Source organism: Paramormyrops kingsleyae, chromosome 1 (genome assembly GCF_048594095.1).
Source record: "Paramormyrops kingsleyae isolate MSU_618 chromosome 1, PKINGS_0.4, whole genome shotgun sequence".
Classification (NCBI taxonomy): Eukaryota; Metazoa; Chordata; class Actinopteri; order Osteoglossiformes; family Mormyridae; genus Paramormyrops; species Paramormyrops kingsleyae.
Window position 1 is genome coordinate 19,923,089 of NC_132797.1, and position 21,560 is coordinate 19,944,648.

The 21,560-nt window shown below is 47.2% G+C and overlaps 1 protein-coding gene across 4 annotated transcripts in view; it reads left to right on the forward strand.

Moving 5' to 3' along the window:
• asap1b (ArfGAP with SH3 domain, ankyrin repeat and PH domain 1b) overlaps positions 1–21,560 on the forward strand; it is a 93,355-nt gene that overhangs the window by 56,676 nt on the left and 15,119 nt on the right. For all 4 annotated transcript variants that reach the window (XM_072711477.1, XM_072711481.1, XM_072711491.1 and 1 more), the window contains 8 exons: positions 958–1,043; positions 3,501–3,576; positions 4,652–4,738; positions 7,444–7,544; positions 8,833–8,902; positions 11,600–11,687; positions 16,670–16,718; positions 20,115–20,278. In XM_072711477.1, coding sequence (XP_072567578.1) covers positions 958–1,043; positions 3,501–3,576; positions 4,652–4,738; positions 7,444–7,544; positions 8,833–8,902; positions 11,600–11,687; positions 16,670–16,718; positions 20,115–20,278 — 721 coding nt within the window. The remainder of the gene's footprint in view (positions 1–957; positions 1,044–3,500; positions 3,577–4,651; positions 4,739–7,443; positions 7,545–8,832; positions 8,903–11,599; positions 11,688–16,669; positions 16,719–20,114; positions 20,279–21,560) is intronic.

Below are 21,560 nucleotides of genomic sequence, written 5' to 3' on the forward strand. Positions count from 1 at the left end.
AAACTGAATGTATTCCGTCTTTGTAATTTTTGAAATATACATTCAGTGACGTTGTTAAGACCGCGAGGCATAAGGGGCTTATCTCAGAGACCTAATCTGCCCAAGAACCGTCATATTAAATTCTCTCTCTTCCTCTCTGAAGTTATGATGATTGTAGCACTACAAAGGTTTTGGGAAATGCAGCCCTGGACTTCGACTGCCCAGTGATTGTGTGTGCCCAGTGATTGTGTGTGTGCCCAGTGATTGTGTGTGTGCCCAATCTCCTGTCCTGTGCCCTATATGTCTCTAACATTCAGTGATAGTACTCTTGAGCCTCCAAGTGCCTGATCTTTGGGCCGTTTACCTCGTCCTGTTGGGGGCTCTTTCCCAGCATCAGTGGTGATGCACACTACAATGACATATAAGGGAGCTCCTGGCTCAGGTCTTGATTAATCAGTGATAACCCATTAACACCGAAGGCCCGTTAAGGACCATGACCTCACTGTGACCTGGAGCTTTGGAAGGAGCGGCTGCAGACTGCTTCCTGGACCAGGCTATAAACAGCCCGTTCAGGGGGCAGTTCCGGTAAACAGGAACCCGCTCTCTGACAGCTGTGGGTGCCAGTCAGTCTGTGGGCCTGAGCATGCAGGATGTCCTAACTCTTCCCGGATGTGGCTTTCTCACACATGATTCTCCTTATATCATTAACCACCATCATCATCATCAGTTTCTTTATCCAGAAGGAATAAGCTTTTTACCCATTTATCGCCTGTTTTAACTATTTATTTCTTTTCTTTTTTTTTTACTCTGCTGGCTGTGATTAAGTACTCTGCTGCAAGGTACATTAGCAGCGGCCTCTCCTGGGACTTGAATAGGAATTTTTTCCTTGCACATGTGTCTCTAAATGCCATACTAACTTCTGCCCTCAGTATAGTATCATTTTACTGTTTTAACGCTGGGCCATCCTCCCCCCCACAGTACCTGATCAAAGTGAATGAGATCAAGACCAAGAAAGGAGTGGATCTTCTCCAGAACCTTATCAAGTATTACCACGCACAGTGCAAGTAAGTGTCATGCGTCGAGCGTATCGTCTGTCCTGCGAGGTCCCCAGCTACCGTGTCACTGAACGCTCGATGGCAGAACCAGTAATGGCCTCTGGGCTTGAACCTGGACCTCATCCCGCCTCAGTTTTTTGTTCAGCAAATCTGATGTAATCCAGGCTCATGATACAAGGCTCATGATACAAGCCTAGCTGGTGCCAGTAAATCTCACAGCTGTATTCATTATTTTAATGTTACACTAGTAAGACGTATAAGTAGCATTAATTAGGAGTGCGAGCTGCTTATATAACTGATACCATTATATGAAGCTTTAAGTGAGTTTAAAAACAATAAAAGGCAGTCTCTTTGCTTGGGTGAAAAAAGGGGCGGTTCTAAGATTTTTTTAAGGTGAGAAGCATTAAAGGGGCCATAATTCATACAGAAAGGGGCAACCTTATCATTAGCCTATAATACGTATGTTCTGATTCAGTGAGTAACAGGGGAGGGGGGAATTCCGGGGGCCAATCAGCTTTCAGCTTGCGCCTGTATTGGCTGCAGTTGCTAAGGCATTATTATGTTAATTGTCCCACCTTTGTTGCCATAGCTGTGGTCTCAGCAGTTTCGATGAAGCAATTCTACCGATGAATGACCGCACTGGGAATGTGGTTGGGGAGGCAGGGGTGGGGGGGGGGTCTCTTGTTGGTACTGCAGGTTCATTCTGTACGGCTGCTGGCCCATTGGTGTGAAGATAATGTCTTCTCTGGGGAAGCTGGTTAATTAAATAAGAGCGGAGTTGTGCAGCAGTTCTTCAGATAAAGTTCATTGCGTGGGGGTGATGTTAGAGAAGTGTGGCCCGATGCTGCTCTAAAGTGGATCTGTGGACAGTGCATCAGTGGCACCTTAATGCAAGATGCATTGCTGTAATTATTCTAGCTCCCGTCAGAGAAAGGGGGCTGGAAAGCGAAAGCCCCCCCTGAGGAACACGCACCCTTAATCCGCCATCAGTTTCTTACTCACTGCTCAGTACGGTGCAACTTGCAAAAGTCTGATTTCTGATACTGAGAACTGATGCAGACAAAACAGTTAATGCGGGGGCTGGTGGGGGCCGGCGGGGGGCCCACGATAGCCATGTTACTGTATATCTGTTTAATTTGTAGTGCAGACTGACTCCGTAGCACTCTGACCTCGCTGGGAGCTCGGCTCATGTCACTGTGACCTTCTGCCCCCAGAGAAAGCTGCCTCACTACATTCCCTGGGTGGGAGATTGCTGACACATATTTAGCTGTGGTTACACAAGCAGATCCAGCAGCCCAAGGGATTTACGCACAGATAATGATTCGCAGCAGGGGTCGCGTGTGTGTCTGTGTGTGTCTGTGTGTGTGTGTGTGTGTCTGTGTGTGTCTGTGTGTGTCTGTGTGTGTCTGTGTGTGTCCGTGTCTGTGTGTGTGTGTTTGTATTATCGATTCAACCTTCTTGTGCTTGCTTGTATATATTATATTGCGGGGACCAAATGTCCCTGCAGTGTGATAAAAATTTGTTATTGTGGGGACCATTTTTTCAGACCCCACCACGGGAAACTCAGTTTTACATAAAATAACAAAATTTAGTTTGGTAGCTTATTGTTAAAGGTTGGGCTGGGTAGCGGGTAAGGTTGTCATTTTTCCCCATAGGAGTGAATGGACAGTCCCCACAAAGATATGAGTACAAATGTGTGTGTGTCTGTGTGTGTGTGTGTGTGTGTGTGTGTGTGCGTGTACAAGGGTGTATTTGTAGGGCTTGGCTGGGGAAAGAGAGGTATGTAATGAACTTTATTATTTATTTTGGAGGGGTGGAGGGGCAGAACTCCATCTGATACTTGACCAAAAAACATAAGTGTGGTGAGTGGAGTGGAGTGGAGTGGGGGGGAAGGGGCAACAGACTGGGATGGCCTCCTGCCCCAGAGCTGACCGTTTGGGTCTCCGAGGCTCCACTCCGGTCCTGTCTCTGCTGCCACATTATAGAGTTTCTTGTCAAAGTGCCGTGGATGATCCAGGGAACTGATAATAAAGGAATAACACTGCTCACTGGTTCTGCCTGGGACCCAGAGTGGCAGGTGGGGATTCGCACCCATAGCCCTGGCTGCACTCTGACTGGGACTAAATATGCCTGCAGTCAGCAGGCTCCAGTAGATGAGCAGAGATGGATTTCTGTTTGAACATCTTGGTGCAGGAGACAACTTGAGTGCAAAAACGTCATGGGCAAAAATATGTTACAGATGTGCTTTGCATGGATCATAGGTGTAGATAGCATCATAGATAGATAACAGGTAATATGTCATAAAACATCACCAATAAAAGGCAATGTATATATCCTATAATATCATAGATAACAAGCCTTCTGTGAGGTTTACTGTTGACTGTTTACTAATGTAGCTTGTTAGCGTTGCTCAGATTAGCGGCCAGCGGCTCATTGACATGTCCAATTGTCGAAATTCTATTTCAGCTTTTTCCAAGACGGCTTGAAGACTGCGGACAAGCTGAAGCAGTATATAGAGAAGCTTTCTGCAGACCTCTACAACGTAAGTGGCTGGCTCTGCACGGATCCGCTTCTACAGACCCTCAGTGACGTCAGCATTGCTTGGCACCGGGGGTGGGGATGTCTGATCGATTCGCACAGAAACTGCCGATGTTCTTTCATTCCCCCTCGTTTCTGCTGCATGCTCTCCCGGTTCATGTGCGCACGCATGCATCTGCGGGTGGCAGGGTGCTGTTGACTGCCAGCGAGCTGCCAGCACACCTAGAGCTCGCCCACGCATACTGTATACTCTGGGGCTATTTTTAATTGTGATGTGGGCAAACTCAGCTGTACTGTGGCCATGCTGCAGGGTACAGTGCAGCAGATTGGCCCATTTCAGCATGACTGACACGCATGTGAGCCAATCTGCTGTAATTATTTGCAAACACTGCATATTGAACAAAGGTTACCAAAGCCCACCAGAGCTTGGAACAGGTCCACATTAAAACTTGCACACAAGAACTTTCTATTTAACGTGTTATAAATCCATAAATGTACAAGCGTGCTTTGTCTAAAACTATCACTTTTATTTAAAGCACCCATGTGCAATGCACTATAAATACCTTCATAATGCGTTATAATGGCTTAAACTGACCAACATAATGCATTATGAAGGTATCTATAGTTCATCATAGATGACAGCTTCATTGGGCATTCAAAGTGCACGATAAACATTGCTCTAATGTGTTATTCTTTTTTATAAATATTGTCATATTTAGAATACTTTATGAAAGCATTATTATGCATTATGAAGGTATGTATAACATTATGATTACTGCTTTAAGTAAAGTGTTGCCAAACTACTTTTCCCAGAAGTCCAAATTCCAGCAGCAACAGAAAACCAAGGTCCACTGGCTCTGATAAAAAACCTTCTTCTAGTCCCTGATGATAAAATTTGCCAGGGGGGCAAGAGGGCAGCATGTGTACCTAAGAAAGTGCCTCCGAGCGAACACCCTACCACACGTCTGAAAGGGTCCGCAGCAGATGTTCGAGGCTCTTCCCTGTGCTACAGTTGCTCCATGTAAGCCTGGAAGTCAAGAGATTAACTCACGAGTAAAGCTGCCATGTTGGACCCTCAGATAAAGCAGACACAGGACGAGGAGAAGAAGCAGCTCACGGCTCTGCGAGACCTGATCAAATCCTCCCTGCAGCTGGACCAGAAGGAGGTAAGTCTCAGAGTTTCTCAGGGTTTCAGGAAGCCATTTGGGGGCCCAATTCCACAGTTAAATGGGGTTCTTCAGGAATAAAAGGCAACCTTTAGAGTCGAGCCCAGCTCCTGCCGGATGAGTTTGTATAAACCGGAAAGCTGTGTTTGCCATGTGGTTTCCATCAGAAGTTGGTTATTCTGTAGAATAGAAGTAGACAAGGACAAAGAAGTGAGCTCAGTGCTGGGGGACACGTCTTGCTGGGGGAGAAGGTCTTCAAAGACGTGTTTTGGGAAATGGATTTTCTGAAATCCATTGTTATTTGAGTGTCTGCAGTCTGAGATTTCACCTAGGTGCTGGTTTGTCTTTAAGCACGTTGGTTCAGTTGTACACGCCTTGGGCTGTTCAGATGTCGTCGCTGGCCAAATGAAAAACATGTATCTCCAAAAGTCCATTATTTCAACTGTGGGGAAAAAATTTGTTTTTTCAGGAAGTAATTTACAAAATAAACCTAAAACAATGTAGTGAGACACCCTTAATACCACAAATAGAAACCTGTCTTTACACAGTCATCAGTGAACAGTTTAATGTTTTTAATGGATTTACGTGCCTTGTTGGTATAAACAAGATATCTGATGTTAATTAGCTAGCTGTCTAGCTATCAACATTGTTAAAATTAGTAATGTAAAGTTATCCTTACAAGCGACAGTTATGAATACAAATGCTAGCCAGTATAAAAATAAATACCAGTTAAATGAATGACTCCATAAAAATGTTTTTGTTGGTCAATGAGAGATGTCAAACGCTCTCAGTAGACAGAGGAGTTTGGGCATATTCTAACTATAGTAAAAAGTCACAATCCTCAAGAAGCGTACAAACATTTTTCATCGGGCAGTGACAGTATGTAGACAATTTTAGAGTATGACGAGAACACATTAGTCTCTGTTCTTTATGTCAGCTCTCAAAAAGGGTGGTTCTGGGTTGGACCACCTGTGTTTTGTTGGAAGTGAGACAGGCAAAGTTTCTCTTCCTTTGGGATGAACATCCTGTATTGGCATCTACTTGCAGTGTAGGACACATGCTACAATAGGGGCTACAATAGTTTCTTCCCATAAACGTCTTATTTTGGACACGCCCCCTGGATTTATGTTGATATGTTGTTGAAGTGCCCTACTTAGGTGTTTAAGTTTTCTAAGGAACACCGTTATCTTCACCTTGTTCACAGTTTGAGTTTGAAATACAGTCACCACAGATAAAGATAAATTTTGCTTTAGAATTCTTGGATGTTGAGCCATACATTGTTTAGATTTTGCATTCACTGTAATCTATAAATTATCTACCGAGCCATGTTCTGTATTTTAAATACTTACAAATAATTCAGCTATGTGTCCTACCTGGTTAACTAGCTAGGCTTCTAACTCTAACTTCTAACTCGTAACTTGTAAGAAATAGTTATCGTCTAATGAACCGCTTGCTAGCTTGGTATGAAGTTGGCATAAATGAGCGTAATTAGGCATTAATCTCTGAAAGATATCCTAAGCTTCTTTTGTGTCTTTTGTGCTAATTAATCTTTGTTTATCTGCATTTTTAAATTGTGCTCTCTTTGTTACTTGCTGTCCTTTTCCTGACTGAAGTCCAGGAGAGTAAGTGCTACACACTCGATGCATGTTCTGTGCTTGTGACTCACTCAGATGTGTTTGGTATAGTATTGTGCAAAAGTCATAGGCAGGCAAAGAAAATGTTTCTTTAGGTAATAAGTGTGTATTTACTCAGAAAAAAGAGAGTCTATGTGAAAATGAAAAGAAAAATAACCAACATTTCTTCTGATCCTCCAAAAACTTACTGATATCATGCTGGATGGTTCCAAACCTCTCCTCAAGGCCACCCCAGCCATTCCATGTATTCCTTAAAATTCACAATCAGCTCACTTAATTAACTTAGTCATTTGCTCAGTTATTGAGTAAAAAAACAGCATTGTAAGCTAGAGGCTGAGTGAACAAAAGCATGGATGTATTGGATTGTTACTGCAAATACCGGGGTGACTTTAGGAGAAGTTTTTAAAAGGCTAAGCTGACATACTTTGAAAGACAGTTTCATACCAGCATAAAGATTATTTAAACATCATTTTCTTTGACTTTTGGGCAGTACTGTATGCCTACACATGGACAGCAGGGCAAATGCTCAATAGAACAGAAGCCTTGCTTTGTACTAACATAACTGAGATGCCTTTTGCCTCTGAGTGGCTGTGAATCATATTTATTATCCTGCAGAAGATCAGCGTGCCTACAGGTGTTTCACATGATTACTCTGTATTTCTCCTTGCTTGTGTGTTCCTGGGGCTGTGTTCGGAGTAGAGAGGTCTTTGAAGCGTTTGACGCTGTGTTTTCATTTGGTTGGCATTGTCAAGAAAGCGAAATAAACAGTCATCGCAAGAAAAGAACAGGATCTAGTCACACCTAAGCTTCTGTCCTATAGGGTGGCAGGTACCACTGGACTGGTCAACGCGGCTTTGGAGTTAGTTCCAGCCTGTGTCCTGATATGGCTGTCTTTGAGCTTTTGATACTTATAACTTAGACTGGCCCATTAACCAGCTCATGTCTCTCAGGAGCAAAATGAGTAATAAACGTAGAATGTAATGATAGGTAAATTGTCGGCTGTATCCTATATGAGCATGATGCAGGGTTTCATGTCTGTTCCCACTGCTTCTCCTGGCTGTCTTCCTGCAGGACTCGCAGAGTAAGCAGGGTGGTTACAGCATGCACCAGCTCCAGGGGAACAAGGAGTTTGGCAGCGAGAAGAAGGGCTACCTGATGAAGAAAAGTGATGGGTAGGTGGACCTCTCTGCTCCACACGCATGCTGGTCCCACACTGGTAGGACAGGGGCAGCCATGGACAGGGATCCAGCTAACTGTGGAGAGCAGGCAGTCATGGAATCTCCTGCTACAAAGATTAGCAGCAGAATGGGTCATTGTACAGAACAGGTTACTGACTTTCCACTTGGCACCATCATAAGATGCCATTTTCCTGGCACTGTTTGCCACATTTCTGCCCCGGTAAAGCTGCCATGGTTAGCTGTGCTGAGAACTGACTGTGAATGTCAAGATGTATGGGAGCGAGGTCAGTTACAACGCGGTCAGCCACAAGCTCACAGGCAGGGACCTGATAAGTCAGTATCAACAGCCAACCTGAATGTCTGAAATCACACCAGCGATGGTCCAGCATCTAATGGAAACCCTTCCCAGAAGAGTAAAGGCTGTTATAGCAACAACAGGCCGACCAACTCTATATTAATGCCCTTGTTTCGAAATGAAATGTTGGACAAGCTGGTCTCCACATACCTTTGGTTCTATAGTGGACATTGGTGTCTTTGAGTGCAGTACTTAGTGTGTGTGATAAAAACCTGATACCAGAATAAGCAAGAACTTGCGGTTTTCTAAGAGATAATGGATGATAGCTCGTGGGCTCCCTCAGCCGCATCGGCTCTGCTAGCGCGTTGGGGCCCTTTTTGTGACCGATGACGCTTGCACTCCTGTCTTATCGTCTTAATGGTTGGAGCCGCAAAGTGCTGCCATAGCCAATTTCATAAATGTCCTCACCGGTGCATTGTGGGTAACGGTGGTCTGATTTGTAAGTCAATCTCTGGCTACTGGGAAATCAATGGCAATATCTAAAGGCCAGCCGTCTTAACGAAATGGGGATTAGAGTGTAGGGGGGGGGTGAAGTGCAGAATTTCGTGTATTCCAGAGTTACTGCCGCAGGCCTCAGACTTGAATAGATTTTGTCAAGTCGTCTTTAAAATTGTATGTTAGTCGCCTGTTAGTAGAATATGGTCCATTTCATAATCATGGAATTTTCATTTCTAGACTTCAAATGTTGCTGCAGTTCTGAAATGACTCATACACATCATTTTCAGTTTGAGTTGGTAGCTTCAGAACACGAAAGTAGGCGATACTTCTGTTTTTGCTTTTTGTCCTTGGATTACTCTCGGATGGAAAGCCATTTGACAGCTTTTCCTCTGTAAAGTTTGGGGTCTATAAATAAGCCACCTATTTCCCTGCATCTCTGTGTCCCTGTTCCACTCTGACATCCCGGTTTTGTCTCTCCCCCCCCCCCAGTCTGCGGAAGGTCTGGCAGCGGAGGAGATGTTCTGTCAAGGGAGGCATCCTCACCATCTCGCACGCCACGGTGGGTCACATGTTCAAGGGACACGTTGGGCTGGCTCTCGTTCATGATGGATCTTCGCTGGTTGCCTGCAGTGACATGTGACAAGGCTCACGTTGACCTGAACTGGCGAGTTAATGGGACCAGCTGGCAGTTAGCTCATATCCTAGCTGTGTCAACCAGGCCTTAAGGGTGCCAACAAGCTGGTCTGCAGCTGTGGAACCACTAGTGGAGTCTGGTAGTTGTTGATGTGCCACGAAGCACATCTATGTATTTCGCTGCCATGTCTGAAGTCATGTGTCTTGATGTGATGTGATTCTGCTGGTCATCGTTGTGGCTTTAATGAAGCCACCTGAGCGAGTAAAAAGCCCCCTGAAGGGCTCCTGTTATGTGCAGAGGCGGGCTGTACAGAAGCTGTTCTGATCGTGGTTTTTGATTACTGCAGTCAGCAGGCCTTCCTGCCTTTTTTAACCAGGGGGGTGCTTCGGTTCGCCTGCTGCTGCCTGATGTGCTCGTCTTGGTTTCAGGATTTTCCGCCTCACTGCCGGTGGCACCTGCTGTCAGCTGGTGTCGAATTTTTCATTAAATATCCTTTATTACAGTGTTTCCCAATCCGGTCCTCAGGGACCCACGGTCGGTCCATGTTTTTGCTCCCTCCGAGCTCCATGCCAGACAGTCCGCGTTTTTGCTCTATACTGGGAGCTGGGAGGGAGCAAAAAAGTGGACCGGCTGTGGGTCCCCAAGAACCGGATTGAGAAACTACTTTATTATATTCTGTTGATTTAACTAATCCTGTCATTCGAAAGTCATGAAGCTGAAAGTGCAAGATAAGATGAATTGGTAAAACGATTATTTAAATAATAAAAATGTTATTTTAAAATAATAATAATCTATCCTCCTGGGATCAATAACATATGAGATATATAAGACATGCTGTCTAAACTCTTAAGGGGTGTAAGTACCTTTTTAGAGAAACGTCTTCTCTATTGCTCGTTTTTCTGTCAGTATTGCAGCTAGAATGTTGTTTAATTTAACCAGATCTGTTAATAATTCACCTGGCCTGGCCTGTTCCCCAGCCTGAAGCACACGTGAACTCTGCGTGACCCTGCCTCATGACCCAGAACCATGCGGCCCACAGCCGGCTGATGGAATCTGCCAGACTGTGTCTGTGCCCCAGCCTTTTACCCTCCCGGCTGTAATGGCACTGCCTGTCCTGTAGACAGTGCCACCGAATGGTTATAAGTCAAATGTTTGACTGGGCCAGCAGGGTCTCTGTAAGCCATCCCTTTAAGGCTGGCTCTGGGTGCCTTTAAGAGCTATAATGAGATATCGGGTGACATCAGCCTGCCTTAATTCATGTGGTTTAGTCTTTGCCTGATGAGCCAGTATTTTATTATTGTAATATTGCTGATAAACATTCTGGTCAATTTGCCAAGCTGGCTTCTCATTCTCTAGTGCTTCACCCGGATATTAAAAACAATTTAAGGGCTGTAATTGTGTGCAGTTAAATAGGCTCAACACAGCGGAGAGTTTTTAAAGGATCATAAGATGTCGATATTTTACATTTTCATTTATTCTTATTTAGCAGATGCTAAATAAAGGACTCCTTTCCCACATATGTTTGTAAACCTTTAAGCTAACCCAACAGAGAGCAAATTTAGAAAAACGTGCCGTTTTAGCAGCGATGTCTGTTTTCTCATGCTAAAGGAGCTTTGTGTTATTTGGGGGTCAGCCGCCGCGGACGTATGACTTAGAGGTGTCTCACAGGCGGCTAACTTTGAAGCTCACAGTGCATGTCGGGCTTTTGCAGGGCGAGCTGAGGAACCTTCCTTGTGTGATTGATTTGGCCGCCCTGGTTTTATCGATAACGCTGAATGAGAAAGAGGGACGAGCCCTGGGGCGACAGCTTTGCTCTTTAGCTGAGTGCTGAGTGAATCTTTAATGACTGGAATGAACCAGTAGCTTGGTGTGGTCTCTCAACTAGCAGACTGTACCATCTACAGGGGGGTTTTCATTGATACTAGAGGGAAGCAGGCTGTCCTACTGACCCACCAGCACCACACCCAAGCATAAGTGGTCCCACCTCTCAATCTAGTGTCCGGTGTTTGCCATTTGGTGCTGAGGTCCTAGATCTGGGATCAGCCAATTAGACAGTCTTTTATATCCAGTCTTTGTGTGTCATGATCAGGCCAGATCATCTGTGACGCTCATTAGGAGGGACCTGGCTGCAGTCGTCCCGATGCTGCCAGTGTGCTTTCTCGCACTCTACCCTATGGGATGTTTTAGGCTTAAGCGGTCATAGAAAATCAAGAGTTTTGTTTAATAAAGCTTAGCAGTGGATGGGCAAAGCTGTAACCTTTAGGTTTCTGGATCAAATTCCAAGAAGGACACTGTTGTATGCAAATGAGTAACATTTCTGAAGTCTCTTTCGGTAAAAACATCAGTTAAGCAACTGAATATAAAAAGTAATTTAAGTAATTGTTTTAAATGATGCTTTTTAAATTAGTAAATATAAGAAAAAAATATGTATTATATGTCTACATATATATCCACATCTGCATTTTTTTTTATATGTATACTTTATTTATATATCTCTATAGATGCACAGGCACATAGTTTGTGTGTGTGTGTGTGACCAGCCTTGCAGGAAACTTGTCTGTGTGACACACCGTCTAACTCACCTGCCTTAAAATGGCTCTCAAACTCTCCTGCTGTCTCCAGTCCAACAGGCAGCCGGTGAAGCTCAACCTGCTCACCTGCCAGGTGAAACCCAGTCCCGAGGACAAGAAGTGCTTCGACCTCATTTCCCGTGAGTCTGCCCCAGCGCTATGGGGGTGGGGGCCCCTGCGCTATGGGGGTGGTGGCCCCAGCGCGAGCGGATAGAGGCGCTGTTGTTCCTGAAATGTCAGCCGTGACCTGTCGTTACATGGGACCCCGGTGGAAGCTGATGCAGGCACATCCTTCTTCTGGAGTGCAGATCTTTAACAGGACACGTTGCGCTTAGCTGAGTGCTGAGGAACACACTGTGCTTAGCTATGCGCTGAGGGAAGCTCTACACTAAACTCTGTGCTGAGAAACGCTCTGTGCTTAGCTACCCACTGAGGAGCACACTGTGCTTAGCTATGCGCTGAGGGAAGCTCTACATTAAACTCTGTGCTGAGAAACGCTCTGCACTTAGCTACCCACTGAGGAGCACACTGTGCTTAGCTATGCACTGAGGGACGCTCTACAGTAAACTCTGTGCTGAGAAACGCTCTGTGCTTAGCTACCCACTGAGGAGCACACTGTGCTTAGCTATGCACCGAGGGACGCACTACAGTAAACTCTGTGCTGAGAAACGCTCTGTGCTTAGCTACCCACTGAGGAACACACTGTGCTTAGCCATGCACCGAGGCACGCTCTACACTAAACTCTGTGCTGAGAAACGCTCTGTGCTTAGCTACCCACTGAGGAACACACTGTGCTTACCTATGCACTGAGAGACACTCTACACTAATCTCTGTGCTCAGAAATGAGCTGTGCTTGGCTACCCACTGAGGAACACACTGTGCTTAGCTATGCACTGAGGGACTCTCTACACTAAACTCTGTGCTGAGAAACGCTCTGCGCTTAGCTACCCACTGAGGAACACACTGTGCTTAGCTATGCACTGAGGGACTCTCTACACTAATCTCTGTGCTCAGAAATGAGCTGTGCTTGGCTACCCACTGAGGAACACACTGTGCTTAGCTATGCACTGAGGGACGCTCTACAGTAAACTCTGTGCTGAGAAACGCCCTGTGCTTAGCTACCCACTGAGGAACACACTGTGCTTAGCTATGCACTGAGGGACGCTCTACAGTAAACTCTGTGCTGAGAAACGCTCTGTGCTTAGCTACCCACTGAGGAACACACTGTGCTTAGCTATGCACTGAGGGACGCTCTACAGTAAACTCTGTGCTGAGAAACGCTCTGTGCTTAGCTACCCACTGAGGAACACACTGTGCTTAGCTATGCACTGAGGGACGCTCTACACTAAACTCTGTGCTGAGAAATGAGCTGTGCTTAGCTACCCACTGAGGAGCACACTGTGCTTAGCTATGCACTGAGGGACGCTCTACACTAATCTCTGTGCTGAGAAATGAGCTGTGCTTGGCTACCCACTGAGGAACACACTGTGCTTAGCTATGCACTGAGGGACGCTCTACACTAAACTCTGTGCTGAGAAATGAGCTGTGCTTGGCTACCCACTGAGGAACACACTGTGCTTAGCTATGCACTGAGGGACGCTCTACAGTAAACTCTGTGCTGAGAAACGCTCCGTGCTTGGCTACCCACCGAGGAACACACTGTGCTTAGCTATGCACTGAGGGACGCTCTACAGTAAACTCTGTGCTGAGAAACGCTCCGTGCTTAGCTACCCACTGAGGAACACACTGTGCTTAGCTATGCACTGAGGGACGCTCTACAGTAAACTCTGTGCTGAGAAACGCTCTGTGCTTAGCTACCCACTGAGGAACACACTGTGCTTAGCTATGCACTGAGGGACGCTCTACACTAAACTCTGTGCTGAGAAATGAGCTGTGCTTAGCTACCCACTGAGGAGCACACTGTGCTTAGCAATGCACTGAGGGACTCTCTACACTAATCTCTGTGCTGAGAAATGAGCTGTGCTTGGCTACCCACTGAGGAACACACTGTGCTTAGCTATGCACTGAGGGACGCTCTACACTAATCTCTGTGCTCAGAAATGAGCTGTGCTTGGCTACCCACTGAGGAACACACTGTGCTTAGCTAAGCACTGAGGGACGCTCTACACTAATCTCTGTGCTCAGAAATGAGCTGTGCTTGGCTACCCACTGAGGAGCACACTGTGCTTAGCTAAGCACTGAGGGACACTCTACACTAATCTCTGTGCTGAGAAATGAGCTGTGCTTGGCTACCCACTGAGGAAAACACTGTGCTTAGCTATGCACTGAGGGACGCTCTACACTAATCTCTGTGCTCAGAAATGAGCTGTGCTTGGCTACCCACTGAGGAGCACACTGTGCTTAGCTAAGCACTGAGGGACGCTCTACACTAATCTCTGTGCTCAGAAATGAGCTGTGCTTGGCTACCCACTGAGGAGCACACTGTGCTTAGCTAAGCACTGAGGAACGCTCTACACTAATCTCTGTGCTGAGAAATGAGCTGTGCTTGGCTACCCACTGAGGAGCACACTGTGCTTAGCTAAGCACTGAGGGACGCTCTACACTAATCTCTGTGCTGAGAAATGAGCTGTGCTTGGCTACCCACTGAGGAGCACACTGTGCTTAGCTAAGCACTGAGGGACACTCTACACTAATCTCTGTGCTGAGAAATGAGCTGTGCTTGGCTACCCACTGAGGAACACACTGTGCTTAGCTATGCACTGAGGGACGCTCTACACTAATCTCTGTGCTCAGAAATGAGCTGTGCTTGGCTACCCACTGAGGAACACACTGTGCTTAGCTAAGCACTGAGGGACGCTCTACACTAATCTCTGTGCTCAGAAATGAGCTGTGCTTGGCTACCCACTGAGGAGCACACTGTGCTTAGCTAAGCACTGAGGGACGCTCTACACTAATCTCTGTGCTCAGAAATGAGCTGTGCTTGGCTACCCACTGAGGAGCACACTGTGCTTAGCTAAGCACTGAGGAACGCTCTACACTAATCTCTGTGCTGAGAAATGAGCTGTGCTTGGCTACCCACTGAGGAGCACACTGTGCTTAGCTAAGCACTGAGGGACGCTCTACACTAATCTCTGTGCTGAGAAATGAGCTGTGCTTGGCTACCCACTGAGGAGCACACTGTGCTTAGCTAAGCACTGAGGGACACTCTACACTAATCTCTGTGCTGAGAAATGAGCTGTGCTTGGCTACCCACTGAGGAACACACTGTGCTTAGCTATGCACTGAGGGACGCTCTACACTAATCTCTGTGCTCAGAAATGAGCTGTGCTTGGCTACCCACTGAGGAGCACACTGTGCTTAGCTAAGCACTGAGGGACGCTCTACACTAATCTCTGTGCTGAGAAATGAGCTGTGCTTGGCTACCCACTGAGGAGCACACTGTGCTTAGCTAAGCACTGAGGGACGCTCTACACTAATCTCTGTGCTGAGAAATGAGCTGTGCTTGGCTACCCACTGAGGAGCACACTGTGCTTAGCTATGCACTGAGGGACTCTCTACACTAATCTCTGTGCTCAGAAATGAGCTGTGCTTGGCTACCCACTGAGGAGCACACTGTGCTTAGCTATGCACTGAGGGACTCTCTACACTAATCTCTGTGCTCAGAAATGAGCTGTGCTTGGCTACCCACTGAGGAGCACACTGTGCTTAGCTAAGCACTGAGGGACGCTCTACACTAAACTCTGTGCTGAGAAATGAGCTGTGCTTAGCTACCCACTGAGGAGCACACTGTGCTTAGCAATGCACTGAGGGACTCTCTACACTAATCTCTGTGCTGAGAAATGAGCTGTGCTTGGCTACCCACTGAGGAACACACTGTGCTTAGCTATGCACTGAGGGACGCTCTACACTAATCTCTGTGCTCAGAAATGAGCTGTGCTTGGCTACCCACTGAGGAACACACTGTGCTTAGCTAAGCACTGAGGGACGCTCTACACTAATCTCTGTGCTCAGAAATGAGCTGTGCTTGGCTACCCACTGAGGAGCACACTGTGCTTAGCTAAGCACTGAGGGACACTCTACACTAATCTCTGTGCTGAGAAATGAGCTGTGCTTGGCTACCCACTGAGGAAAACACTGTGCTTAGCTATGCACTGAGGGACGCTCTACACTAATCTCTGTGCTCAGAAATGAGCTGTGCTTGGCTACCCACTGAGGAGCACACTGTGCTTAGCTAAGCACTGAGGGACGCTCTACACTAATCTCTGTGCTCAGAAATGAGCTGTGCTTGGCTACCCACTGAGGAGCACACTGTGCTTAGCTAAGCACTGAGGAACGCTCTACACTAATCTCTGTGCTGAGAAATGAGCTGTGCTTGGCTACCCACTGAGGAGCACACTGTGCTTAGCTAAGCACTGAGGGACGCTCTACACTAATCTCTGTGCTGAGAAATGAGCTGTGCTTGGCTACCCACTGAGGAGCACACTGTGCTTAGCTAAGCACTGAGGGACACTCTACACTAATCTCTGTGCTGAGAAATGAGCTGTGCTTGGCTACCCACTGAGGAACACACTGTGCTTAGCTATGCACTGAGGGACGCTCTACACTAATCTCTGTGCTCAGAAATGAGCTGTGCTTGGCTACCCACTGAGGAGCACACTGTGCTTAGCTAAGCACTGAGGGACGCTCTACACTAATCTCTGTGCTGAGAAATGAGCTGTGCTTGGCTACCCACTGAGGAGCACACTGTGCTTAGCTAAGCACTGAGGGACGCTCTACACTAATCTCTGTGCTGAGAAATGAGCTGTGCTTGGCTACCCACTGAGGAGCACACTGTGCTTAGCTATGCACTGAGGGACTCTCTACACTAATCTCTGTGCTCAGAAATGAGCTGTGCTTGGCTACCCACTGAGGAGCACACTGTGCTTAGCTAAGCACTGAGGGACGCTCTACACTAATCTCTGTGCTGAGAAATGAGCTGTGCTTGGCAACACGCTGCCCTGCCTTTAGCCTCACGCTGCGCCCCTCTTATGCCGCCCACCTTAACAATTCTATAATCACCCCTGGTTGCATTAAGGACCTTTTAAAGTTTTTCCAGAACGGCCTATGAACCCCCCCTCCCCCACTGCCTGTTCTCATACTTTCGCATTTGTCATCTCTCCAGATAATCGGACATATCACTTTCAGGCTGAAGATGAACAGGAATTTGTGATGTAAGTATGTGGGCGGATTTGGGACTGTGGACTATTAGTGATTCACTGAGGTGGTAACTGACAAGCACATGTGATACTCCACACACATATGCGTACAAATATGTGGAAATGACGGCATCTTGCCGAACAGCAGTTTGTCGGTGTAGGAAAAGCTCTCATTCCCACAGTGAGCTTAGAGAATATTATCTACGATCCTCCTCTGATTTGCTTCAGTGTCCTGGCTATGCGGTAACAATAAACCATATCTGAGATTAGCATAAATAATATTCCCAAGAAAATTAACAAAACATAAACACAGTTGAGCCGCCAAGGCTCTGCAAGGTGGCAAAGGAAGGACATCACATGTACTTGGATGAAGGATTTCTGTTACCGACGGCATGAACTCCGAAATCTATCTAACATATTAAAAATGGCTGTCTGTTCCATGTTAGTACAAATAATAGAAATATGCTGATAAATACAGATTGATCTCGTATGAGGTTGTCTAGCTTTCACCCCGACGTGCCATTTTGTCTCATGTAGGATTTGCTGTTGCTTGGCAACCGTGCCACGCTTCACATTTTAGCTAGATGCCCATTAGTAGTGGCTTGGTATGAAATATACCTACTGAAGTTTTTACTGAAATGCTTGCCCTTACCGAAATGGAGCAGGATGTTTCTCGAGCTGTGGATTGTTGTGCTAGGGGAGGCAGGCCGTGGACTGACAGGCTCGGCGTTTACGTGAAGCCGGCTTGGCCTTTCCAATGACTTTGCGGCGCCCAGCAGCCTGGACCACTGCCTTGCTGTAGCACACTGACTGCGGTATTTCACGCTGACCCGGTCGATTTCACTTTGATGAGGCTACTTTGGGGGCAGCGTGTGGCTCAGTGGGCTAAGCCTCTGTGCCTGTTATTAGAAGGTCGCCAGTTTGAGCCCAGCCTCAGCACTTCTGCGGGTCCTTCGGCAAGGCGCTTAACCTCCCAGCTCCCTGGGAGCTGCAACGGGTGGCTGCCCTTCGTGGCCAGCTTGCTCTCACCTACAGAGAGCAAGTTAGGGGGAGGCATAAAGGTCATTTCCCCACAGGAATCAATAAAAGTATCAATGTATTAATAATAATAATAAAAGAGAACACAGGGGAGTATACTCCCCAGGTCCAATCACAAGTATTTCAGCCCCGATGTCAAACAAAGTCAAGCCCCAGTTAAACCCGATTCAGCCCCAGATTTTTTTCAGTAGATAGAAACACCCTTGATACTTTCTATTTAGCCTTTTATGCACTTAAGTATACAGCTAAATATCCTTCTGAGATACAGCAGTTCATTGTTCTCTATGGGGGACATTATGTTTTGGCTTGTACCACTCATAGGGTACATGCCACCCTGTTATAAAGTCCTCTTGTTCCTTAAAGGGGGCAGATGGGGCTGTAAGGTGACGTCGTACGAGTTGGGGTGTGACCTTATCAGCTTCCTCTTCCTGTCAAATCGATATTTGAATCAATATTTTTTAAAAAACAACTCTTTTTTTTTTTTTCCCTCCCTGTATCCCTAGCAACCCGTGGGCAGTGGTGTCTTAATGGTTAGGGAAGCGCATTTGTAATTGAAAGATTGCTGGTTTGAATCCCCGACCAGCAAGGCACCACTACGGTACCCTGAGCAAGGTACCGCCCCCGGGTGCTGAATTAGTTGCCCCCTGCTATGTCACGATGCCACATATGAGTTAAATGCAGAGGACACATTTCATTGTTATGCACTGTGCTGTGGTGTGTCAACAATGACCACTGATCTCTAAATTCTAAAATGTCGTCTTACTCTTCTGTGGGAAAATAGTGTGTGCCCCATGTTAAACCGCTGCCACTCGTTTTTAATGGCTTCTGCCGGGAATTTAGAATTGGGTCAATGAAACCAGTCTGATGGAAGTATGAGTCATAGTCAAGTCTTTTTATCACAGAAGTATCTCAGCCGCCACCTTACAGCGGACCTGTGACCGTTTTATTTTTATTTCAGAGAGTGAAGGGGTGACCACAGTGATCATAGTTATTTCGTGCAACCTCTAACCGCTCGTAGTGGCCGCCTGTTACCAAATGAAGAGCAGAGCCTTAAGCGGCGTGATTGAACTTCAGCTTGCTCAGCGAGAGGGCTGGGGATGGTGACTCTAAGTCTGGGTGAGATGGCAGCACAGTCTGAGCCTTCACGACCCTGGCTGGATTATTGTGCCGGCGTTGTTGTTGTTTTGAAAAGTTTAGGTCAATCGACATACCCTAAGGCCGGATGATTCGGGTGGCTTGACCCATTACACAAGAGATTTTTTTTTTCCTTCTATATGTGGCAGCAGGTGGTGTGACTGTTGAGTTACCCATGCTAGCACATCATTTAGAATTTGAAGATCAGTGGTCATTGTTGACACACCACAGCACAACAATGAAGTGTGTCCTCTGTATTTAACTCATATGTGATGTCGTGACATAGCAGGGGGCAGAAAATTCAGCGCCCGGGGAGCAGTGCTTGGGGGTGCCATGCTGGTTGGTGCCCTGCTGGTTGGGGACTCGAACCTTTTCAATTACAAGTGCGCTTCCCTAACCATCAAGCCACCACTGCCCACATCATCCAAGGCAATGTGAAACAGCTTAGCAAATTGGTAGCTTCAGCTAACGAGATGTTAATACTTGGATTCTGCTGCCTGGTGCCCCCATTGGGCAACTGACAGGATGATGAATGTGGTCACACAAAGGTTACACTTTGTCATTGAGCCTGAAAAGTGGTTAGGGGGCAGAAAATCATACAGATGTGTCACAAGGCCTAACAACTGCGGTCACCCTGACAGCCATCGTCGCCTCACGCAGCGTGGGCATTCCGATTTGTTTTGTTTTCCTGCAGCAGATGATAGAAATGGACCGAGTGATGTTCACCAGAGTTAATGGATTCCAGGTCGCTCGACCCTTTCGCCCACATGCCCCCACCACTCAGCGTAGAGCAGCTATTGATCCACAATCAGCATCTGTTTATATGCTAGAGGAGGCTGTTCAAAATGCTGTTCTAACAAATCTAAATTGAGTCTGGCATCGTTATTGTAAAGTCTGCGGAAATGTTTTTAGCTTCAGTAAAAAGTCACGCTGTATCTATGAAGGCACCTTCGTAATTGGCTGATCTGGAAGTCAGAAGTTTGGCCCCAGCGTTCTGTTAATCTGTGAGGGGCGCCGTGAGGGGCGCCGTGAGGGGCGCCGTGTGGGGCGCCGTGTGGGGCGCCGTGTGGGGCGCCGTGAGGGGCGCCGTGAGGGGCGCCGTGAGGGGCGCCGTGAGGGGCGCCGTGAGGGGCGCCGTGTGGGGCGCCGTGTGGGGCGCCGTGTGGGGCGCCGTGAGGGCCACTCCGGGACACTGCACGCCTGTCCTGACTCTTCCCACCGTGTCCTGCCTGATTGCAGCTGGATCTCGGTGCTGACAAACAGCAAGGAGGAGGCCCTGAACACGGCATTCCAGGGTGAGCAGAGCGCCGGGGAGGACGGCCTGGAAGACCTCACCAAGGCCATCATCGAGGACGTGCTGCGTATGCCCGGCAACGAGGTCTGCTGCGACTGCGGGGCTGCAGGTACGACAGCCCCCCCACACCCAAACCTCCTCGACGTCAGCCATGAGGAGAACTTTCACATTTCCAGCTGAATCTCAGTGCCATCCCTTACTCTGCTAAATCCACTCCTACTTCAGCTTCCTTCCCTGGAGCTATGGGGGTGTGACCTGGGGGGGGGGGTGTGTTCTAGTGAAGAACAGTCAGGTGGTTTGGACCCCCCCACCTCACTATGCTCTCAGAGTGTGCTGCCCCCTTTAAGACAGACCTGCATCATCCTCCCCGCCTCCCTGCTCTCAGCCCCCACAAAAAAACAACTGAAAGCAGCTGCGTCAGCGGCAGGGGGGGGGGGTCACTGACTGGCTGGGGGAAAGGTCAGCCTTTCGTCATCGCGGTGCCCCGGTAATCCTCTCCACTCGCTGTCTGTGTCCTCCCCCATTAACTGCAGTGGCCCAGCCCAGTTCCTGCCGCTTTAAAGGGCCGGTGCACAATTACTCTCAAGGCCTTGGTTCTATCCTCGAGCTCTCAGCACCCTGGGCCGGTTCCTGCCGCTTTAACAGACCGGTGTGCGTTTACCCGGAAGGCCTGGGTTCTGTCCCTGATCTGTCAGCAGCCTGACAAGGTTCCCCTTCCCGTTTCCCGATTCGGGCCGTTTCTATGTGTCAGAGGTGAGAGTCAGATCCACTGAAAGCAGCATTGTAGGATTTGGGAAGGATTTTCCGTGAAGCTGCTATGTACTCTGTGTCAAGAGGGCCGCTTCCTCTGCCCTAAACCCCCTGCCCCCACCCCTCATACCGATCTCTCTCCTGTAAATACAGCATTAGAGAGACGAATGCTCCCACAGCACTGGCTCATCTTTTAATTTAAGCGCGATCCCCACCTTACAGCTCTGTCCACTTTTTTTTCCCACTCGTTATTGTGCATAACGGAGATGATTGTATTATGTTCCATGTCATTAATACGCATCATATCGTTTACATGACATTCATTCCTGCCACATTCTCACTGTGGTCTGTATCTCAGAGATCACTCTGAGTATTAAGAATTTTATCAGCTGTGTAACCAATCCTGTTTAAATCCAAAGCCCTGGACTCATTACTGTGTATTGGCCGCTGTCGGACCAGCAGTTAGCATAGTTATTGAATGGCTGCAGTGAATTATCCTGGCCTAGAATGGATAAAAATTCAACTTTATTAAACTTGTCGAAAGTATCAGCTAACCATCTAAAATATATACAATTTAAGAAAAATACAAATCTAAATGTTTATCGTTGAACATATGTCAGTTTTGGCTGTCTCCCGCCTAT